This window comes from Cervus elaphus, chromosome 20 (assembly GCF_910594005.1).
Source record: "Cervus elaphus chromosome 20, mCerEla1.1, whole genome shotgun sequence".
NCBI lineage: Eukaryota > Metazoa > Chordata > Mammalia > Artiodactyla > Cervidae > Cervus > Cervus elaphus.
The window spans coordinates 107003080-107024978 of record NC_057834.1 but is presented as its reverse complement, the minus strand read 5'-3'; the positions used below and the strand labels follow the sequence as shown (position 1 = coordinate 107024978).

Sequence of the window (21899 nt, the reverse complement as noted above, 5' to 3'; positions counted from 1 at the left end):
CACACACAGGATATAATTAAGAAATGATAGGTTCCAGCCAGGGAAAGCACAAACACTTCTAGCCTCAGACATATTTATTGCAGTTTTCATTTGACTTGGCTTTCATTACTGTCAGTCGTTCTGTTCTTCTGTTGGTTTTCCTTTTTTTTTTCCCCTCCTTTAAAATAACTCTTACATGATTTCATCTAAATTTCCCAATTTTTTTTTCTTTTAGCAAGTGAAACAGGTAAGATAGAAAACTTAAATTTTTCATGTGAATTTCTGATTTTTATCTACTTCCTTCATTTCCACCCACCGCTTTTTAAATACCTCCAAGGCCTCTTTCAACAAGAGACACAAATGAAAATGTTAGTAAAAGGGAATTAAAAGAAAAATAAGGAACAGAGATACAGGAAGAAGGAAACAACTTGATGGTGATGATGGAGCACACAATTTGACTCTGAGCTTCCTGGCAGCCAAGACAAAAAAGACCACATGATAAGTTGCATAATTCTTATTTTCAAAAAGAGGAAGCATATTAGTCTCTTTGGGAGACAAAGCTTTTCCTACCACCAAATTGCAAAAGACATTTCACATGTGGGTTATATGGAGAGATTTTGAGTTGTAAAATAATAAGGTTAACAATAGGTTTACAAAAAGTTAGAGAAACAGTATGGATTAGGGCTCAGAGCACAAGCTCTAGAGTCAACCCTCACTTGACTTCTTACAAGTTCTGTGATCTGCTCTCCACTCTGTTTCTTTATCTATACTAATAATCAGGAGCACATTATGAGTTCTTTCTCTGAATCAGGAATGTACATTCAGTCCCACAACAGCTCTATTATCCCCCTTTTATAGTTGATGAGTCTGAGGCAAAAGAAGTTAAATAACTTGGCTTACGTGAAACAGCTAGTAAATGCCAAAACCAAGAAGTCTGACTCCGAAGTTGTAACTGAAAGTTGAAGAAGTATTTGTTCAGCTGAGCATCAGAGAGCTTAAGTGACTTGCCCACTGTCTCAAGGTTAGGACTTGAAGCCAGGTTTTCCATTAGTAGCTCAATAATGACAGCTTTATTTATTGTAACCTTCTTTTGTACCAAGAACTATGCTAGGTGCTTTTCATATAATCTTCCTGGTACCTCTCACAACCCACATGGGCAACAGAGATCCAGAAAGATTAAAGAATTTAAGGGTACATATTGGAAAATGGTCACATGCAAAAGTCTCATTCCAACATTTTTGAAAGTGTGATGCCCTGCACCCTGCCCAAGCCTATCAAGCTGATGCTTGTGAAATATCTCTTACAAAGAATTGAACCCATTCATGAATGCTTGTGGATTTTAACTGGAGTTTTTAAACAAAGATGGGAGAGTTGAATTTTCAACATTTTTCTGGATTTTCTGGTAAATGTCAGAAACGTCACATGGAGGTTTTTATTGTTGAAATGTCAGTGATTTATTTTAATGTGTTGATTGATGAAGATGTTCTCATAACTAGCTGCCTTGCCCTCCCTGGGATGAAGCATAATTGCTAGAACAAAGCAATAGAGATGCTTACTAAGGCCCTGCATAGGTTAAGTCATATTATGAACTGGAAGTTTCTATCCCCTTAAAATTCAAATGTTGAATCCCTAATCCTGCAGCATGATGATATTTAGAGATGTGGCCGTAATTTGGATTACATGAGGTCATGAGGGTGGGACCCCTATGGTGAGATTAGTGCCCTTCTAAGAAGAGATATCTGACCTTGCTTTCTCTCTGCTGTGTGAGGACACAGCCGAAAGGTAGCCATCTGCAAACCAGAACCAACCCTGCTGGCACCTTGATATTGGTGCCTTGAGAAAATAGATTTATGTTGTTTAAACACTCAATCTGGTATTTTGTGATGTCAGCCCAAGCAGATGAAGACACCTCATTTAATCTTGACAGTCTCCCCTACCTGCAGGATAGGGCTTTTCATTCCTATGTTATATATGAAGAAAACCAGGCTCAGAGATGTTTTAAGAAATTTGCTCAAGGCTACAGTTAATAAGGGACAGAAGTAAAATTGAAATCAAGGTCTCTCTGGATTTAATATATCCTCTGCCGATTTTCATTCTGTTTTTATTTTTTTCTTTTTTCTTGAAAAATATTTTTTGGTTTCTTAAATGTTCAAGCGTGAATTTTCTGAAAAGGAATGTCATTGGTCACAAAGGAGATTGTCTACAGCCAAAACAGAGTTGTGTGACATGATCTGACTATTCCATCCAATTCTTCATACCATGACTTATGGCTCCTCATTGATATCTTAGTCATATTTGGAGTTTCTAACTCTGAGAAGATTACACTCATATCTTCTCCTAGGTGAAAACTGAGCCTCATCCCACACTGACCTCTTCTTCACTACATAATATTCTCCCTTAATCTTCTGGAACAGAATCTAAGATAAGGTAGATTGAATGTTGGAATCAGTGACTTGAGTAGCAACTGGAAGCCTTACCACATTTTAAAGACAAGGTCCCACCCCCTGTTCAACCCACAGAATTAAGTGCCTCTTCTGATTATTTTTAGGAGACACTATAATCTAGTAAAGAAAGCCAGCAGGTGCAAGAGACCTGAATCTTACCTGTCATCACATATCAGAGAGAACCGATGTGGTCTTGACTTCTGTGTGTGATTGTTGTACATCGTCAAACAGTGTCATTGACCTCTCCAGGTGCTTGTTTCATTTATTTCCTTTTTAAAAAATGTTTAATGAAGAATTGCCATACCTGTGGAACTGCTGAGATAGAGCCTTTGAAAGCTTCAGTGACCTCCTTGAAGTTCAGTTCAGTCACATCCAACTCTTTTGAGACCCCATGGACTGCTACATGCTAGGCCTTCCTGTCCATCACCAACTCCAAGAGTTTACTCAAGTTTATGTTCATTGAGTCAGTGATGCCATCCAACCATCTCATCCTCTGTTGTCCCCTTTTTCTCCTGCCTTCAATCTTTCCCAGCATCGGGGTCTTTTCATATGAGTCAGTTCTTCACATCCAGTGGCCAAAGTATTGGAGTTTCAGCTTCAGCATCAGTCCTTTCAATGAATATTCAGGACTGATTTCCTTTAGGATGGACTGGTTGGATCTCCTTGCAGTCAGAGGACTCTTAGGAGTCTTCTTGAATCAAAAGCATCACTTCTTTGGTGCTCATTTTTCTTTATAGTCCAACTCTCACATCCACACATGACTACTGGAAAAACCGTAGCTTTGACTAGACGGATCTTTGTTGGCAAAGTAATGTCTCTGCTTTTTAAGAGACCAGATGCCATGATCTTGGTTTTCTGAATGTTGAGTTTTAAGCCAACTTTTTCACTCTCTTCTTTCACTTTCATTAAGAGGCTCTGTAGTTCTTTGCTATAAGGATGGTGTCATCTGAATATCTGAGGTTATTGATAGTTCTCCCAGCAATCTTGATTCCATGAACCTCCATGAAGCCCAGGTATAATTATCAACATTGTTATAATGATTATGTTTGGAAATGTAAATGCATGTACACTTGGATTCATTCATCTCTCTCTAAAGAAGAGATGCAAACCTGTTTGCCCCAGGTCTGTGGACCAGCTCAGGACTCTGGCAAGTTGAGGTGAAACAGAATAACTTCCTCCCTGTGATTCATATTCTTCAACCTGAACTTCAGACTTCAAACCTGAATTTCATAGATCCTAACTTGATCTTCAGGATGCCTGCTACCCCTTCCTTTAAGAAAGCTGAGCAAAACTTGCCAGCAACTCAGTGATTCCTGTGGGCCATAGGTTTTGTCTTCTCATAGGCTACACATATGGTAGTTGGATAAAGAATTTCACTTCTTATCTAGATGGGCTGACTTTGGTATACTCAGCCAGTGGCATCTCCTTCAGATGAAGGAAAGGATAAGAAGACTCCAAAAGACCCAGGCTACACGTAGGAAAAGGCCTACGTGCCTGGGGAGATAGGATTTCCCAAATTCTTAGGCCATGAATGGATGACATCAGCCAGGGATAGAGCACTATGCCTTCCTTTGCTGGTACAAACAGATCAGAAGAACTTAGAGTTGTGGATTTTACTTATAGCTATTGCACACTTCTATATATTTCAATTCTGGGGAAAGTGTATCAGCTAGAGGGAAAGGGGTAGTGGATAGAATTTTCTGATGGGTTATTAATGAGAGAGATTACTCAAGTTACAAGGTCCATTGCTATTCAAATTTTGCAGCCCACTGATAGTTCCTGCTTCCACCCCTTGTTTATTTATCCATTCATAGTCTCATCCTCAGAGTCTCCCTCTCTTCCCCTGCCCTTTTCTGCCCTCCCTTTAGACAGCTAAAGTCTTCCTCAGTTCAGTTCAGTCACTCAGTCGTGTCCAACTCTTTGCGACCCTATGGACTGCAGCATGCCAGGCCTCCCTGTCCATCACCAACTCCTGGAGCTTGTTCAACTCATGTTCATCGAGTCAATGATGCCATCCAACCATCTTATCCTCTGTTGTCCCCGTCTCCTCCTGCCTTCAATCTTTCCCAGCATCAGGGTCTTTTCCAATGAGTCAGTTCTTTGCATCAGGTGGCCAAAGTATTGGAGTTTCAGCTTCAGCATCAGTCCTTGCAATGGACATTCAGGGTTGATTTCCTTTAGGGTTGACTGGTTGGATCTCCTAACAGTCCAAGGGACTCTCAAGAGTCTTCTCCAACACCACAGTTTGGAAGCATCAATTCTTCAGTAGAGTCTTCCTACTATTCCCTTTTCAAATTAGGATCTCACAAAGGGTATTGATATAGCTATCCAGCCACATTAAACAATAGAATAATAATATCTTACAGCAGGAGTCCCCAACCCCCAGCCCACAAACCAGTACCAGTCCATGGTCTGTTAGTAAGCAGGCAGTAAGCAACGAGTGAGCAAGCGAAGTCTCATCGGTATTTACAGCCACTCCCCATCACTTGCATTACCACCTGAGCACCACTTCCTGTCAGATCAGCTGCAGCATTAGATTCTCATAGGAGTGTGAACCCTACTGTGAACTGCACATGTGAGGGATCTAGGTTGCTTGCTCCTTATGAGGATCTAATGCCTCATGATCCGATTATGCATTATGGTGAGTCGTCCAATTATCACATTTATATCACAGTGCAATAATAATAGAAATAAAGTGCACAATAAATGTAAGGCTCTTGAATCATCCTGAAACCACCACCCCCTACCCTACCCCCACCCCCACCCCACCTCTGCTGCCCCCAGTCTATGGAAAGCTGTCTTCTACCAACCTGGTCCCTGGTGCCAAAAAGGTTGGGGACCCTTTTTGTCCCTCCCCAGCAATGGTGCTCTCCTCTGAGCAGTTTTCAAAACTGTTCTTCCACTAGACAGTGTGACAAGTATTGTGTATTAAGCTGTATCTATAGCTTAATAAAATGGAGTCAAGTCACAGAGATTCCACTTTCATGGTAAAAGTTTAGCTATTGAGTGAGAGGGGACACAAGGAAGGAAGTCTTCCTCCCTCCTTATAGTCATAAAAACATGGAATCCAGGCAGCCTTGGCATCTGTGATCTTTCTGTCTGACCTCTCCCCCATCCCTAGAAGGTCACCCACTGCTCCTCTGTCCATAAGTGCACTTCAAAGTGACCCTCTCTAATTCTGAATATCCTGGAAAGCAAATAATTATAATTAGAAGTTTGGAGCATCCCATAACAATTCTGTAGGCTCCTAGGTCCTGGAAAATTAACAAACTGGAAAAAATAACTTTATGGGCTATCAGCACGCTTCCATTTTCTAAGCACAGACAATACAGAAGTTCTGAGAAACACAAAGGACACATAACACAAGAAACCGGATTCACAATGCCATGAGAGAAAAACTCAGTCCAGTGGCAAAGAGGCAGAAATACAAAATGGCTTTCCACTTTCTGCTTCCTTCAGCCCCTCTGCAGATGTCATTAGCTTCCTGTAATTTCTTATCTTATAAGGCAGTTTTTTTCCCCCAAGACTATTTATATAAAATAAGCTTTAATTCTAACAGTGCTATTTATCTTGACACCTGCCCTCCCCACCTCAGGAAAAATAAAAAAAGCAGTAGAGAGAAGCATCTAAAGTAAAAATCAGCAAAAGGAGACAGTGACAAGAGATCAGAATGAATTCAGCCATCTTTCAGGATAAGGAAAACAAGCCCTTGGAATCAACCAATTAATCAAAACCTCTTTTCCTCCCACGGTGTGAGGGCTGCTGCCTCTGTAAACCATTGACTCCATGCGTTCCCACCATCAGCTTTCCTTGTCACGTTCCAGACAGACTCCTGTGTCTCGCAGACCAGTACATGTAAGCGGCCAGTGGAGAGCGGTGATTACTCACCCTTTCTGTCATGTGTGCCCACAGGATAAACTATCCACGCTGACCGCAGTGGTCTACCCTCAAGGTCAGTCCTTGCAAACACCCTCACTACTTAGCCAAAGCCTCTCCTTCTTTCTGTTCTTTTTTTGCGAGGTTTTACTTCATTTGGAGCCAGTTTATATTCATCACCTATTATGTGCTTCAAAGCCTGTGGTTTTATATGTGACACAATACCTCTCCATTCTGTTTTATTTTGTGAGTCAACTTTCTGTGCTTTTTAGTTCTGTTTGGCTTTCTGTCACCATAAATACCAGTTTTACATTTTGCAAAGTAAAGTTGATTATCATGATCTTGTTTTCTGGAGGTTTGGAAGGACTGATATATTGATATAATGGATGTTCAGAAATATGAAACCATCTCATTTCTTGGCACATTCAATCTTAATTTGCTGAGTTTTTTCTTTTTTCTGGAATACAAGTAATAATTCGTGTTCATTGGGAAAAATAAAAAAATTCAGTTAAGCTGAAAAAAAAGTATGAAAACACTGATATTGCTATCCTAAAACAATCACTATATTAGATTCTGGTTTCTATCTTTTTAATCCTTTGGTCCATATTTTTAAATTACTTTATACTTTTCTTGATTGCAGAAATGTATTCATACAATGCATATTGTTTTATAACCTTTTCCCCCACCCCAAAATACATAGTAAGCATCTTTATTTATCATTTTTGTAGGCTGTATAATTTTCTGCCCCATAGAAAATGCCATGACTTATTTTTTCCAGTCCTCTAGTTTTGAATATTTAGGTTGTCTCTGTTGTTTTAAGGAACATTGCAACTAATAACATCTCTGTAGCTAAAATTTGCCCACACCCTAAGTTATTTCCAGAAACTAAATTATGGAAAGTATGGTTGTTTGGTCAAAGAGTTTGCCCAAGCTTTAGGATTTTGATACATATTAGCACCTTATACTCCCACCAATAGTGGGTGAAATTTCAGGGCTCACATTTCTTGTGTGTAAGGAGTCTTTTGCTGTGAATTTTAGTTTCATTTGGTTTTCATTCCCAGGCCTCTTAAAATCCTGTTCATTTCACACATGGTCCTGATACTGTCATCTCTCTAGTAGCCTTTTGCCCTTTGCTGCTTAAGCATGTGCTTCAAGAGCTATGAGATTCTGGTTTCTTATTAAGTAGATTCAGGTCTCTGATTGGATTTTTGATGTCCTATCCCACATGGGAGTGCCTCATAGAAAATCAACAGAAAATCCTAGAATGGTAATTAATTTAAAGAAGGATTAAATTAAGAATGTGATATTGCCCTTAACATTCTTTATACTTACTGCCATGCCTGATTAACAGTACATTCTTATCTTGTTTAAAAATTGCTCCTGCTCGGAAAAAAAAAAAAACAAAACAAATTCAGGTCCTGATTAATTACATATCTCCAGTTTGCAAAGTGACATCATGGATATAAAAATAAGAAATTAGGGACTTCCCCAGTGGTTAAGATTCTGTGCTTCCACTGCAGGGGAACATTGGTTCGATCCCTGGTTGGGGAACTAAGATCCCCTACTGAGTAAAAAATCGATAACTAATGAAGACTTACTGTGTAGCACAAGGACCTCTCCTCAATGCTCTGTGGTGACCTAAATGGGAAGGAAATCTAAAAATGAGAACGTATATGTATACATATAACTGATTCACTTTGCTGTACAGCAGAAACTTTAACACAACATTATAAAGTAACTATACTCCAATAAAAATAAATAAATATTAAAAAGTAGCTCAAACTTAGAATTCTATCTTTAAGAGATTATTTCAACATACAAGATATATGACATTTGACTCTCCCGTTCATAGGGTGATCCTAGATCAAGGCCTGTTACTTTCCATCCTATGTCAGTCAAAGAATCTCCGGTTTGTCATTCACAGAATCTCTGCAGCAACCAGTGGATGTTAACAGTGAGGTCATATAACCTTGTTCTTTTTGTTCCCTCAAACCATGCTTTTTATATCTGTTGCCTGGAAAAAGCAGAGATTACAATGTGGTAGCTCAGCTGCTCTTCTACAGTGTGGAATGGATAATAGAATATATCCGCATCCATGTTTATCATTGCTACTTTGTTGATTATGACTTGTAGAAATAAAAAGAAGAAACATACCCTCTTTGGTTTGGAAGTTTTCTACTTCTTTTGTTTGGAGAAGACTTCATACCATGTTCCCAGTAGTGTTTTATCTTTTTGTATTTAATCATAACCTGTCCATTTACTTTTTATAGAGATAGATATAAAAAAGCACTTAACTAATTAAGAACTTTAGTTAAAAGACACTTTTTATAGTATTGTTATTAACACAGAGGTTTAGGCTAACAAGCATTTTTTTCAAATATCTTCCTCCTCCTGCAGTTTTTACTCAGGAACTTAAGAATTGGACTATTATAAAAGCAAACAGTAGCCAAATATCTACTGAGTCCTTTAGTTGCTTAGAAGGATTTCAGGACTGTAATTCTAAAATAAAGTTTACCTACTTCTCTTTAACTTAATTTTGTTCAAGACAACATTTTATACTGGTACAAATCTGAAAAAATATGTTAGATTATTTTGTAGAAATGAATGTCTATACATACTTAATTCCTCATTCTAATTATTATTTATGCTTTTATTTTTTATGGTGAATTTCCTTGTTGGGATAAATTAGAAATGAATAACTTGGGCTTTCTTCTCTTTACTCTAGGATGTTAGGAATAGAAGATCTGTGCAATATAAATTTAATATTCAACACAGTAAATTAAGCTATAGAAGCAAATAAAACATGAGGGAAGATAAGACCTTTAGTTAAATCAGGAATTGTCTGTAACTGGGGAAAAGTTCTTAAAAATGCCTACACATGCACACACATAAACGCACACATATAGATATAGATACCACTGGACAAAGTTAGATTCAGAGCCATGGAATATTTAGAGGTCTTGCTGAAACCTATGAAAAGACTTCTGATTCCATCATTGAGGCAAATGATCAAGACCTTTGCAAGAGAAAAATATCGTTATTACCGTTACTTATTGGAAATGTTTGATACTTTGCAGTGAGCCATAAAGTGCTATGAGTACAGAAACTTGGATGTCATCTCTCTAATCATATACATTTCAAAGAAATTTGAACATCTAAAAATTTGGTACCATGTTAAAAGTTATGCATAAGGAAATTTCCTATACTATTATCATCATAAATTTTACAAATGAAGAAACAGGGTAGGAAGGTTTAAGTGACTTACCAAAGTCAAATGCTAGAAATGGCGGGGGCCAGAATCCAAGGCCTAGGCTAGAATTCCAAAGCTGAAGATTGTTCAACTCAGTCATACTTGGAAGTGGACTCCTGTGAGGCTGAGTGTGATTACCATTATTTTTTAAAATTTTTTTTAAATTTATTTTATTGAAGAATAGCTGATTTACAGTATTGTGTTCATTTCTGCTGTGCAACAAAATGATTCAGTTATACTTATATATGCCCTCTTTTTCATATTCTTTTCCATTATGGTTTATCACAGGATATTGAATATCGTTCCCTCTGCTATCCAGGACCTTGTTGTTTTTGCATCCTGTGTAGTTTGCATCTGCTAATCCCAAACTCCCAATCCACCCCTGCCTCACTCCCTCTCCCCCTTGGCAACCACAAATAAGTTCTCTATATCTGTGAGTCTGCTTCTCTGCAGTTCAGTTCAGTCGCTTAGTCGTATCCGACCCTTTGCCACCCCATGAACCACAGCATGCCAGGCCTCCCTGTCCATCACCAACTCCCAGAGTCCACCCAAACCCATGTCCATTGTGTCAGTGATGCCATCTAACCATCTCATCCTCTGTCGTCCCCTTCTCCTCCTGTCGTCAATCTTTCCCAGCATCAGGGTTTCTCAAATGAGTCAGCTCTCCACATCAGGTGGCCAAAGTATTGGAGTTTCAGCTTCAACATCAGTCCCTCCAATGAACACCAGGACTGATCTCCTTTAGGCCATCCTGGTTGGATCTGGTTGGATCTTCTTGCCAGACCAAGGGACTCTCAGGAGTCTTCTCCAACACCACAGTTCAAAAACATCAATTCTTCGACACTCAGCTTTCTTCACAGTCCAACTCTCACATCCATACATGACCCCTGGAAAAACCATAGCCTTGACTAGACAGACCTTTGTTGGCAAAGTCATGTCTCTGCTTTTTAATATGCTGTCTAGGTTGGTCATAATTTTCCTTCCAAGGAGTAAGCATCTTTTAATTTCATAGCGGCAGTCACCATCTGCAGTGATTTTGGAGCCCAGAAAAATAAAGTCAGCCACTGTTTCCACTGTTTCCCCATCTATTTGTCGTGATGTAATGGGACTGGATGCCATGATCTTAGTTTTCTGAATGTTGAGCTTTAAGACAACTTTTTCACTCTCCTCTTTCACTTTCATCAAGAGGCTCCTTAGTTCTTCTTCACTTTCTACCATAAGAGTGGTGTCATCTGCATATCTGAGGTTGTTGATATTTCTCCTGGCAATCTTGATTCCAGCTTGTGCTTCATAAAGCCCAGCATTTCTCAAGATGTACTCTGCATATAAGTTAAATAAGCAGGGTGACAATATACAGCCTTGATGTACTCCTTTTCCTATTTGGAACCAGTCTGTTGTTCCATGTCCAGTTCTAACTGTTGCTTCCTGACCTGCATACAGGTTTCTAAAGAGGCAGGTCAGGTGGTCTGGTATTCCCATCTCTTTCAGAATTTTCCAATTCTTCTGCTTCTAGTTGTCTGCTTCTCTAGACAACTAGAATTTGAATATACATTAAAATGTCACTGTGTTAGTCAAGGTCTCCACAGAAGATACCCTCAAATTAGGATAGTTGTAGGGAGTTTAGTAGAGGGACTGTTTACAGACTGTGGACTGGCTCTGGAGAAATCACAAGGGAAGATGTAGTATACTGGAATCTGTAAGAGCTGGACCTTAAGAGGTGAAGGAGGAACACAGTTCCTAGAACCTCTGAACTCCAGAAGAGAGGACTATATGGAGGCTACCAAGTCAGCTGTCTTGCCAGTGACCCTGGAAGTGACGAGCTGGATTATTGACCCCTTTCTTTTCCCTCTCACTGATTGACTGTCAGGTTTCCATTGGGTGGAGTCGAAGTCAGAGGTCAAAGAAGCTCGTTGATATGGTTCAGAGACATGAGCCTGGATCAGCCCAGAGGAGAGTGGGAGAGAGTGTTCAGGAGCATGTAACCACCATCCTCCGCCGTCATCCAGACTGGGCTGGGCAGGTCTGTCTGCAGACCAGAGGCCAGTCTGTGAATGGTTTGTTACAGATCTGCACTTGCATCAGAATGTAACTCCATTATGACATTGTGTTCACAGCACCGCGTTCTCGATGAAAGAATCAGTGTGTTTGTTTACTTTCTGGCGCAACTCTTTTTGTCATCATGTCGTGGACAGCCCCTTTGAGTAGCACTGATCAGATCTGCCAGCTCTACAGATGACAGACAGCCTAGCATGCTCAAACAGAACCCCCTTATGTCTGCCTTTATTTTCCTCCCTTACCTTCCACTACAGATAGGAAAACTGTGCCTCTTCTGAGATGGGCTGGGCAGTGTGCTAAGGTACTGGAGATGACCTTTACTTCTTGAAAATAGGTTATTCACCTCACCATTACAGATAGGAAACTGAGGCTCGGGAAGTTTAAATACATCATCTCACAAGTAGCAGAGGTGGTGATCAAATCCAGAGCTGACTCCAAAACCCATGCTCTTCCTATGGGCTGCCCTAGGGCCATGCTTAAAATGATCTGACGTTAATACTTAGGAAACAATGCCGAGTTCTGGGGGGATTGCCTTGTTTGGAGGCCCAGAACTGTGTTCTGGTGTTGGTAACAACCAAGTCATGGTTTCTGGGAATAGACACACCCCAACTCCCAAAAAATAGAACCATTTATGGATCCCATGTCACTCAGCTTTATAAGGCCTTTCCCAGCCCAGCCAACCAGATCAGAAGGTGAAGTCAGTTTGTTTCTAAGGACCTCTTGTCTGTTTCTATCTCTTTTTTAATCTGGGAGGTTGGAAAGAAGATGAGAAAGAATTCATGAGAGGGATACATTTCCTTAGAAATGTTATTAATTGGCTGGGCAAAACAAGAGAAGGAAATAAAATAGCTGCTCCTTACTAAGTAAAGGCATCTCATTCCCTTATCTCATTAAAAATTAAAAGCACTCTTGGTTTAAGTAGGGCAAATTAGTAATTAAGTGCTATATAATCAACTTGTGTAAACATAATATTGAAGGGGAGGCCAAATTAATCACTCTTCTGGCTTGTTTTTGCCTACATTAATGCACCTTTTACTTGGGTCCTTCCTGTGATGTCAGGATGCATTTTCTGCTCTCCCTCTGCTGCTGGAGATAGGGTGGGCTGTGATAGCTGGGCTGACAGATAACAGTGGGCTGGATCTGGAAAAGGCATGTGTCTGGGCCTGTTTCAACTAGGTGTTGAGGCTCCCTTTAACAGGTGGGGCAGGCCAAAGAGACTGACCCAAAATGATCATCCCTTGGATGTAATGGATGCAGCTACTTGCACTCATCTTGGCAGTTTTGCTTTGGGAAGAAAATAATTTTTCATACTCCTCTTCCATAAAGGATTTGAGCAAGCTTATAATAAAGGGCTAGGCAGAATAAAACTAAGCAAAATAAAACACAAGTTAGAAGCTATGTAGAAAGAGAATACCCCAACTACTTAGACTCAAATATATATGCCTTCAGGTGCCAACTAGTCTGTATAAGCATGGGACAATACTGGCAAAGGCCAAGATGATTTCTTCTGAAGGTTGGAGAATGTATACTCTGCCTAAGGACATTGACATTCAGGTTGTTTTAACCCTGCTTTGGTGAGTGCCAGACCAAGCAGATTTATGGGGCAGATTTGGCCTGTGGGTCTCTGACCCTGAAATGAGGGGATTACTTGGAGCTTCCCAGCAGCCAACACAGAACTGGGAAATAGCTCAAGTCAGATAGTGTCCACGGAGTCAAGGAAGTATACACCCATTCTCCAAAAGAGACTATGTCTTCCCTGCTACCAAATTCTAAAGTTTCCATTTCTTTAAAAACAAAATGAGAAATCCTTCTATGAAACTTTACAGAAGCAGCAGAAGAATTCATCCTATACTATGTTGTTAAGGGTCCAGAGCAGAACATTGAAACTTGACTTGAACTTAAGAATTGCCCAGGTTTATAACTGTGTGGAGCTGTCACCTGACCCAAGGGTAGAACTGAGAATACCCAGCATGGTAGATGGATGGCGTGTCCCTTACCACTCTTCCCCGAATATTCCTTCCCTCAGCCAGCTTCACAAACAAAGCTGTGTCACTGACCTAGGAGTGTCTTAGAAGACCTCAGTACTGAAGTTTTTACCAGCCTGGCATCAGGGACGTGCTAAAATGAAGCACCCATCAATCGAGAAGGGCAACAGATGTTGAAGCCTATCAGATGTCAGTAAACAGCAAGCCTACAGAGGCCAGTGAACTTGGCATCCTCCTAGCAAAAATACACTGTTGCCTTCAAGAGGGAACACCATGGACTTTTATAAACTGCATTAGGTGATATATTTTTTCTTAATATCAATTTTTTTTCTAAGGGCAGATTTAATGTTCACAGAGTGTTCTAGGCTTTCAGCCCTAGAAGTGTAGGTCTTCAAAATATCCTCCCAGTAATTATGAGACGTTTCGTGTTTAGCTTATCTAGTGCCCTCCCTTTTACTGTTAGAAGTATGATTCATATTATAAGCAATAAATAGGACCATAGTTAAGAGCACAGACTCAGATGTCACAGAAGTCTGGGCCCCAGTCCTGAGTTCAGATGCTAAAGCTGTACATTAGGTCAGTCCTTTTACCTCTCCTCTCTAAACTGGTGTTCTCACGGTACAAATGAGACTGTTAAGAGTGCCTGCCTCATAAGAGTGCCATGAAGATTAAATGAGATAATATGTAGAAAGTATTTAGCACAGTTCCTGGTAGGAATAAACTTTCAGTGAGAATTCTACAAAGTTAGAGAAATATTTATGATACCTCTCCTTGTTAGCTGACTGTAAATTACACGTTGTTATAGCAGTTTTGGTACATTATTAAAGGATGGCTGGGCCACTCATTTGCCTGTTTGCTCCCAGGTAGCTTTTTACTACCTGTGCGTCACATTTCCTGGACTCTCTTGGAACTGGCCATTAAGTAGTATTTAGCACTGATTTTGGTTTAGTTTTAGTCTTTGGTTAATGGGAGATACTGATGGAGATTGGTATGCAGGAAACAGGGAGAAGTCAGGTCATTGCTCTCTTTCACTTCAGCAGCAGCAGCTGCATCTCCTGTGTGATTCCAGCTTCCAGCCTCTTCCCCTGCAGGTCCAGTGCTAAGCACTCAGCCTTCAGACTTCAGACTTCATTGGTTTCAGCTCCAGCCTGACATCCCCAGCCCCTATCTCTGGTCACACTGCTGCCTCCCATCAGCTCTTGATCCCTGAGAGGAGTAGCAGCTTTTTGTCATCCCTGATCTCTGAGTTCCTTTGGCATCATCAGTTTGGCTTCTTAGTTTCTTCTGTCGTCAGTGAAAACAATTTCTTGCACTCAGTTCTTTCTGTTAAATGACCTAGAGTGGCTTCACGTCTCCTGACTGGACTGTAATGATACAATGGCTTTTAAATATTAAAAGAGAAGTCACTCCTTATGGTGAATCCACTTCCCCTTCTCTCTGCCTGTTGGAATGGGCTAGGCCAGTGGGAGGAAGGGTGGCTGGTTCTCATGAAGAACAGTTCACTTTGATGAAGTAACACCAAAAGACAAGAGATTAACCTTAGCAACTCTGGTGAATACCCAGCTCTGAATAATCGAACTCTGAGTCAGGCATTGAGGACAGTGGCTGTGCATAGCTTACGACTTCCATCAGGAGACATGGCTGGATTACAGGTCAGAACTCCCTCAAGGGAGTGTCTAGTCAAAAAGAATAGAAACTCCTATTTCTTGAACCAGAACTCTGGACCATTCTAAATGAGTCATTATATTACATATGTGATCATTCTCATCACTCAAATGAGGAAAAAGAGACTCAGAATGGACAAGCAATTTGCCCAGCATCCCGTAGCTGTTAAGTAATAGTGTTAGTTTAAGTCTGTATGTCTCGGAGCTTGTGTTTATTGAGACATATCTTTTACTCAAGGTTTTCCAAACTTTCTTCCTATTTCAAAGCAAATTATAAGAAAGCTACTTGCAAAACTCATATTTCTCTGGTCTTCTTGTAGACATTCCCTTGCAGAATCAATAGTTAGCCTTTTCTCCCCTAATTCTCACAGTAGATTTATGTGCAAATTTTCTTGCCTTCAGTTTTACAAATGAGAAAACAGAAAGTGAAAAGAACTTACCCAAGGTCACACTAGGTGTTAATATTCAAGCTGAAATTTGAATACAGGTTTTCCTGTCCCCAAGCAAACACTATTTCTACTGGTGACATCAAAGCACTGGATTATGTGATAGAAGGCCAAATGTTTTACAGTTTTAAAAAAGAGGAAAAACAAGGCCAGGTTCCCCACCTTCAAGGAGTTGACAGGCTAGAAAAATAAAAATGAAGCAACCTGAAACCAGAGAGTGCTGTTACATAATCTACTCTCTGGTAATAGCTACAGCAGGAAAGAGAAGTGTGGCTTTGTATAAGAAGTCAGGCTTGAAATGGAAATGGTAACTTAGGAGGAGCAGGGAAGCAGTAGGAAGTGGACTTTTCAGATAGAGATGCTAGTGAAAGGAAAGGAACAACACAGACAGAAGAGATATCAACTCAGCTCCTAGGAAAGCATCCCAGTTCATGAGGAACAAAAGAGAAAGCTCAATACATAAGGACCACACTTGACTGGGAATGGGAGTCATCAACTATGAACAAATTATTAGGAATTTGATCAGGAGTCTTGGGGGCATCCTTTGCCCAACATCCCGTGACTCTATCCGTTGTTTTTGTTTTTGTTTTAATGTTTCAGGCTAATAGTCTTTTTTTTTTTAAATCAACAACATCAAGTGCTTCTTAGATGATAATACTGCTTCCCGCTTTAAAAAAAAAAAAAAAAAGGCTGTAAACTAATTCAACCTGAGAGTAACAACAAAGATTTATTATTTCTCTCTAACAGTTTTGAAGTCTTTAAATGCCCCTGGAAAATTTTCCTATTTCACAAGAGAACATTTGTGTATAGAGTGTTGTAGCATATCATGTTTGAGAATTTCAGGATGAAGGTACCTTCTGAGACAAGGCCACTGAGATAATGGGAAGCAAGCAACCCACCTCATCCCACCTCAAATCCTACCCCTTCCCCTCCCCACCTCAACTGACACCTTGGCCAGAGGAGCCTGTATGTTGGATGGAGTCGATCAGACTGAAATTCCTACGAAGTTGGCCATGTCAGTTTCACCTGTCAGCATCTCTGATGAGGAGGGATCCTGAGAGACCAGACTGGTTTAGGTAATTGGATTATAGCAGTTATCTTCATCTTAGTAAGCTGATTAACCACTACAAACAGACATTTACAGAGGAAAAATTTATAGACAGCCCTAAAGTGGTGATTCAAACAAGTGCTTAGACTACTGAGGAGCAGCAGGCATTGTGAGTCCAGCATGTTGTGACGTGGTAGGGAACTGGGAACCTGCTCTTTAAGGGGCTCCTAAAAGGATAACAGAGGGTGTTCATGTGATTTCACCAGTCATTGTGCATGTGACTTTGTGGATTAAATCACTTAATCCTCACAACAATTCCATTCAATTCTGATATTCCTAGTGCTTTGCAGATAAAGAGGTCTTTGCAGATAAGGAGGTCAAATCACAGAGAAATTAAGTACTTTCCCAAGGTCACAAAGCTGATAAGATATACTTGGGTGATGTTCTGACCCTGTAGTCTGTCCACTGAAATAATACTGGAACCCATCTGTAAAATTGCCTTAGGACATTTCCTCGGTCAGGCCTACCTCTACACTCCCCACCCAGGCCTGTGTTTATCTCTAGTATTGCCCTTAGGTATTCCAGTGTCTGCTTACCCCACTTGGGTATGGGCTTCCAGGGAAGGCTCCCAGAAGCCCTCATCCTTAACCAGTAGCGGGTGCTGCATACACATGTGTGGTACCAAAGAGGAGGTGAAGTTGACAGAGAATGTATAGTCTCCCTTGATCTGGCTGAGCAGCCACTTAAAGAAGAAGTGATACTGTGGATAGGTGTGGATTGAAAATCCTTAGCAGGTAAAATCTGATGCAAGACCACTTAGTTCTTAGCTCTGTCTTTGAAAACAGCTTTCCCCATTCTCATGGGCATTCACTCCAGACTGTTCCTTGTGATTCCCAGGTACTCTCTTTTTTCCAAAAATAAAGTCCCCATCCTCAAAGTCGGTTTGGTTACTAAACAACTCAATATATAACCTGGGACAAGAGGTCTACTACTTTGGGCCTCAGATTCCTCGTCTTTACGCTGAAAAAATTAGGTCCTGATTTTCAAACATTTCTATGTGAAATACATAGAAGCTGAGCCATGTCTCCTGTTCACCAAGGGTCCCAACTGAACATAAGAAGCATGACGCTCAATTGTTTCAGAGGCAATAACCCAAAATATATTAAGGTAATCAACACAAATACTTAATAGTACAGTAATTAAAATGACTTCAGAATGGAAGATCCAGGCCACTGAAAAAAATGGGTTCACGGGCTCCCAGCGAGACCCCTGTGCCTGCTTCTCTGTGCTCCTGGAGGAAGAGGGTGCGTGGCTTGACTGTGTACAGTGGGTTGGGGAAGCTAAAGCCTCTGGGCCCATCCTCCTTGACTGAAGACAGACTGTGTGCTGTGGCACTGGTGAATTAGAAATTCTAGCCAGTGACTCTTAGAGGTTGATCTTCTGTCTGGGGATCTGACCTCTTGCTTCACCAGCCAAGGGGATCAGACTGTCCTGGGAGGAGCCGTGAGCTAACCCTCTGAAAAGCCTTTCCTTTCTTTCTCTTTCTTTCTTTTTTTAACTGTATGTTTCAAGGGGAATTTCTGACTGGGGCTTAACACCATCAGTTTGAATCCCTCTTGGCATTTAGAGCTTTGAGAGATCCACACCACCCTCTTCATTGGTGTTTTGTGCTAGAAGATTACTAGAGATTTAATTCCATTTATGTCACTGGGTTTATTTAATGAATGCCCCATTCCCTTTTTTTTTTTTTTTTTGGTCAATTTTCACTGATTCCTTATGTGAATGCCTCAAGGGTAAGAATCTAGTTTTAGTTATTTAGTTATTTCCAAATCTCCAGTCCCTAACACAGAGACTGACGTGGACTGCTTGGTAAATATTTATATTTCATTCGACAAATACAACCCGCCCCAGGTACAGCAATGTGTAAAATAACCATTGTACCAGGTTTCATCCCATTTACAGTGGCGTGTAAGAGACCTTTAAAAAATAAATCCAAATAAATATATAGTATATCTTGGATTAAGGGCTCTAAAGAGAAAAGAACAGTTTCATTGGAAGGACAAATTTGAATGATTGATGAACGAAAGGAAAATGACCCCAACTGCCAACTCAAAATCTGTCTCGTCTCATCTCTTTGTAAATAATTATCATTGGTATTATTTTAGCTATCACAACTGCTGCCATTTCTTGAGTATCCACCACATTCCCAGCTCTGTGCTAGTACCTTCCTATTTAGTGCATCAAATTCTCAAAAGAACCTTGCTCCCTCCACACCCCGTATTCCAGATGAAAAAGGAAGGCCCAGGGAAGGTAATTAACTTGTTCATGATCAGAGTCAGTCATGTCTGGGACGAATGCAACTTGGTCTGACAGAGATTCTGCAAAAGGGAAAAAATTCCAAAGGTTATCATCAGGGATCCAACAGGGAGTTGCTGACTGAGGAACACTATATCCTACCTTGTTGCAAATGATCAATTATGTTAGGGGAGAGGAAGGAAAAAAAAGAGAAAAATCTATGTTCAAGAGTGAGAGGGAAAGGAAGATAATATTCTTGAATTGGTCATCTTATCAGGCTAGCAATAATAAGCCATCACCATGGGAACAGGAACTCTAATTAATGACAGATGTTGAGTCACTTTATAAACCACACCATCTGAATGCCGAGCTGGTGCTGTAACCCTGTCTCCCCTGCCGCTGCTAGGAGCATGCTATGGTCTTGTTGGAGAGACCCATCTTTCATGGGTGGAACAAACTCTGGACTTGGCATCAGAAGACTTGCATCTGAGCCTCAAATCTGCCCTTTCTGAGTTCTTTTGCCTTGAACAATAAGCTCACCAAAAGTGAGCTGGTGGCTATCATTAATTTTGTCACTATTATTACTACCACTAGTAGTAGCTTTCTGAGACTCTAGATCTACAAAATGCAATGTAATATCATCTCATCAGCTACTACACTGACAGCACATGTCCGGCATAGACAGTGTGCTGTGTTATTTAACCATGGAGATGCTGATGCTGGAGAAGAAAAGAAGGAAAGAGAAAGAGGAAGAAAAGCAGTTGCAGGGATGTGCAATGATGTACGTGCGTAGAACTGTGAAAGCTCTGAGGTGTGATACACATGAGGGCATTCTACTCATTGTCAAAATATTTTTGGTCAGTTCCTGGGCTAGCAGCCCATTCCTGTGTTGAGTTTTGTCAAAGGTTCTATTGTCTCTGTTGCCTCTCTGTCCAGCCCAGGGTGCATGTCTCTCCTCCTTCCGGCTGTGCTGTTTAACTGGGGGAAGGACAACCAAGACAAAGAATTCACAGAAATCATGAGAAAAATTTACTCAGAGCCCAAGTTCTCTATAGGCCAGGATTTCCCATAGACTGTTCTTTTGGACATTAGAAGATATTCCTGGAAATAATTCCTTTGGAAAACACTACATTCAAGTTAACTAGGTATCTTTATAGTAAGACTTTGCATAAGAGTTCAATATATTAACATGCCTTGTGAATCTCCCAGGTTGTGGAGGCATTTAGAATACAGATTTTCCTAAATTTACTTGACCAAAAAATTAGTTTTTCATGGAGCATTTTACTTTGCTAAAGGACCAAACGTTGAAAAGTGCTGCTGTAAACCTAGAGTCAAGACCATCAAGTGTACAAGTAGTACCACATAACAGGTTTGAAAAATCCCACCAATCTTCCCATCATTCATGTGTCCATTTTACAAATTAAAAGGGCGCCAATCGCTTCCCTTGTGAAGGACAGGGAAGCCTGTGTGCTGTAGTCAATGGGGCCACAAAGAGTCAGACACAACTGAGCAAGGGAACAACAATGCTGTATTTGGCAGTGACTTCATGCTGGATGGTGGAGAAGCAACAAGATCCATATATTTCCACTCTTACCATCTTGGAGCTCTTGTGAGCATTTTGGGGTGATAGAGAAATTGCCTGGCAATAGCGATGCAGGTGAAGGGTGGAAAGCAAGGGTGCTGTGGTACCCAAGACAGGGGCTTCTTATTCCTACTTCGTAGGTCAAGAGGAGTTTCCCAGGGGAAGGAACTTCTAACCTGAGATCCAAAGAACACTGAGAACAACAGGTAACACATTGTCCATGCACTTTCCCAGGTATTGTCACGTTACATCCTCCTAGCAGTCCTCAGGGTCAGGCACAATAAGAGTGGTGACAGGAAAGATGAGGAATGTGAAGCAGCACATTGCTTTGGGTCTGTTGGTTTGAACTTGACTGAGTTACTAAACTCCATGGACTCAAGTGTCCAGGAGCCATAAATGGATACAAAGTAGAACAATATGGCTTCTCCCCACATGCACAGGTACACCATCAGTAGCACCCAGGATTTTAGCTGGCTTATGGACACTCTTTTTGTAATAGATATATACTTAATTTAACATATAATAGAAAAAGGTAACCAGCATCATACCTATGTTTTCATAGACATTTTTGCCTAGAACAAGGCAATTTGAAAAAAGAGAAAAAAGAATTTATTCAGAATTTAGAAAAAAAATATTATACTAATATAATACTACACATGACACTTGAATATGGAAACAATTATGAAGATGGTATGTGAATAACTAAAATTTGTGAAGTAATAAAGTAACATGTGTGAAAGTGTCTCATGCATAGAAAGTGAAAGAAGTGTTCGTTGCTCAATCGTCTCCGACTCTTTGTGACCCCATGGACTGTAACCTGCCAGGCCCCTCTGTCCATGGGATTCTCCAGGCAAGAATACTGGAGTGGGTTGCCATTGCCTTCTCCAGGGCCTCTTCTCAACCCAGTCACTGAACCCAGGTCTCCTGAATTGCAGGCATATTCTTTACTGTCTGAGCCCCCAGGGAAGCTTCATGCATAGCAGGCCCCAGGAAACGCTTCCTTTCTTTCTGATTCACTGGGCCAGCAAGTGACAGACCCCAGGACTAAGTCAGAGCCTGACTCCCAGTCCAGTGCTCCTTCCAGGACACCTTTAACTGTCTGCCTCATCCAGCCACTCATCCCTCAGTAATGATGCAATGAGTAGGTATTTCAGAAGTGACTCATGACTTTGCAAAAATGTTCTGATGAATATCAATAATAAATAACATGTATACTTATGAATATAGACAGTGTTAGCATTTGCAAAAACAGGAATTTGAATCTGAGAATTGAAA

The 21899-nt window shown here is 40.6% G+C and overlaps 1 protein-coding gene across 10 annotated transcripts in view; it reads left to right on the top strand.

Moving 5' to 3' along the window:
- FGGY (FGGY carbohydrate kinase domain containing) overlaps positions 1-21899 on the top strand; it is a 487533-nt gene that overhangs the window by 397744 nt on the left and 67890 nt on the right. For 6 of the 10 annotated variants that reach the window (XM_043876054.1, XM_043876057.1, XM_043876055.1 and 3 more), the window contains one exon: positions 8152-8253. The exons of the other annotated variants lie outside the window; for them this stretch is intronic. In XM_043876054.1, the coding sequence (XP_043731989.1) occupies positions 8152-8253 (102 nt within the window). The remainder of the gene's footprint in view (positions 1-8151; positions 8254-21899) is intronic. 10 annotated transcript variants of the gene reach the window in all.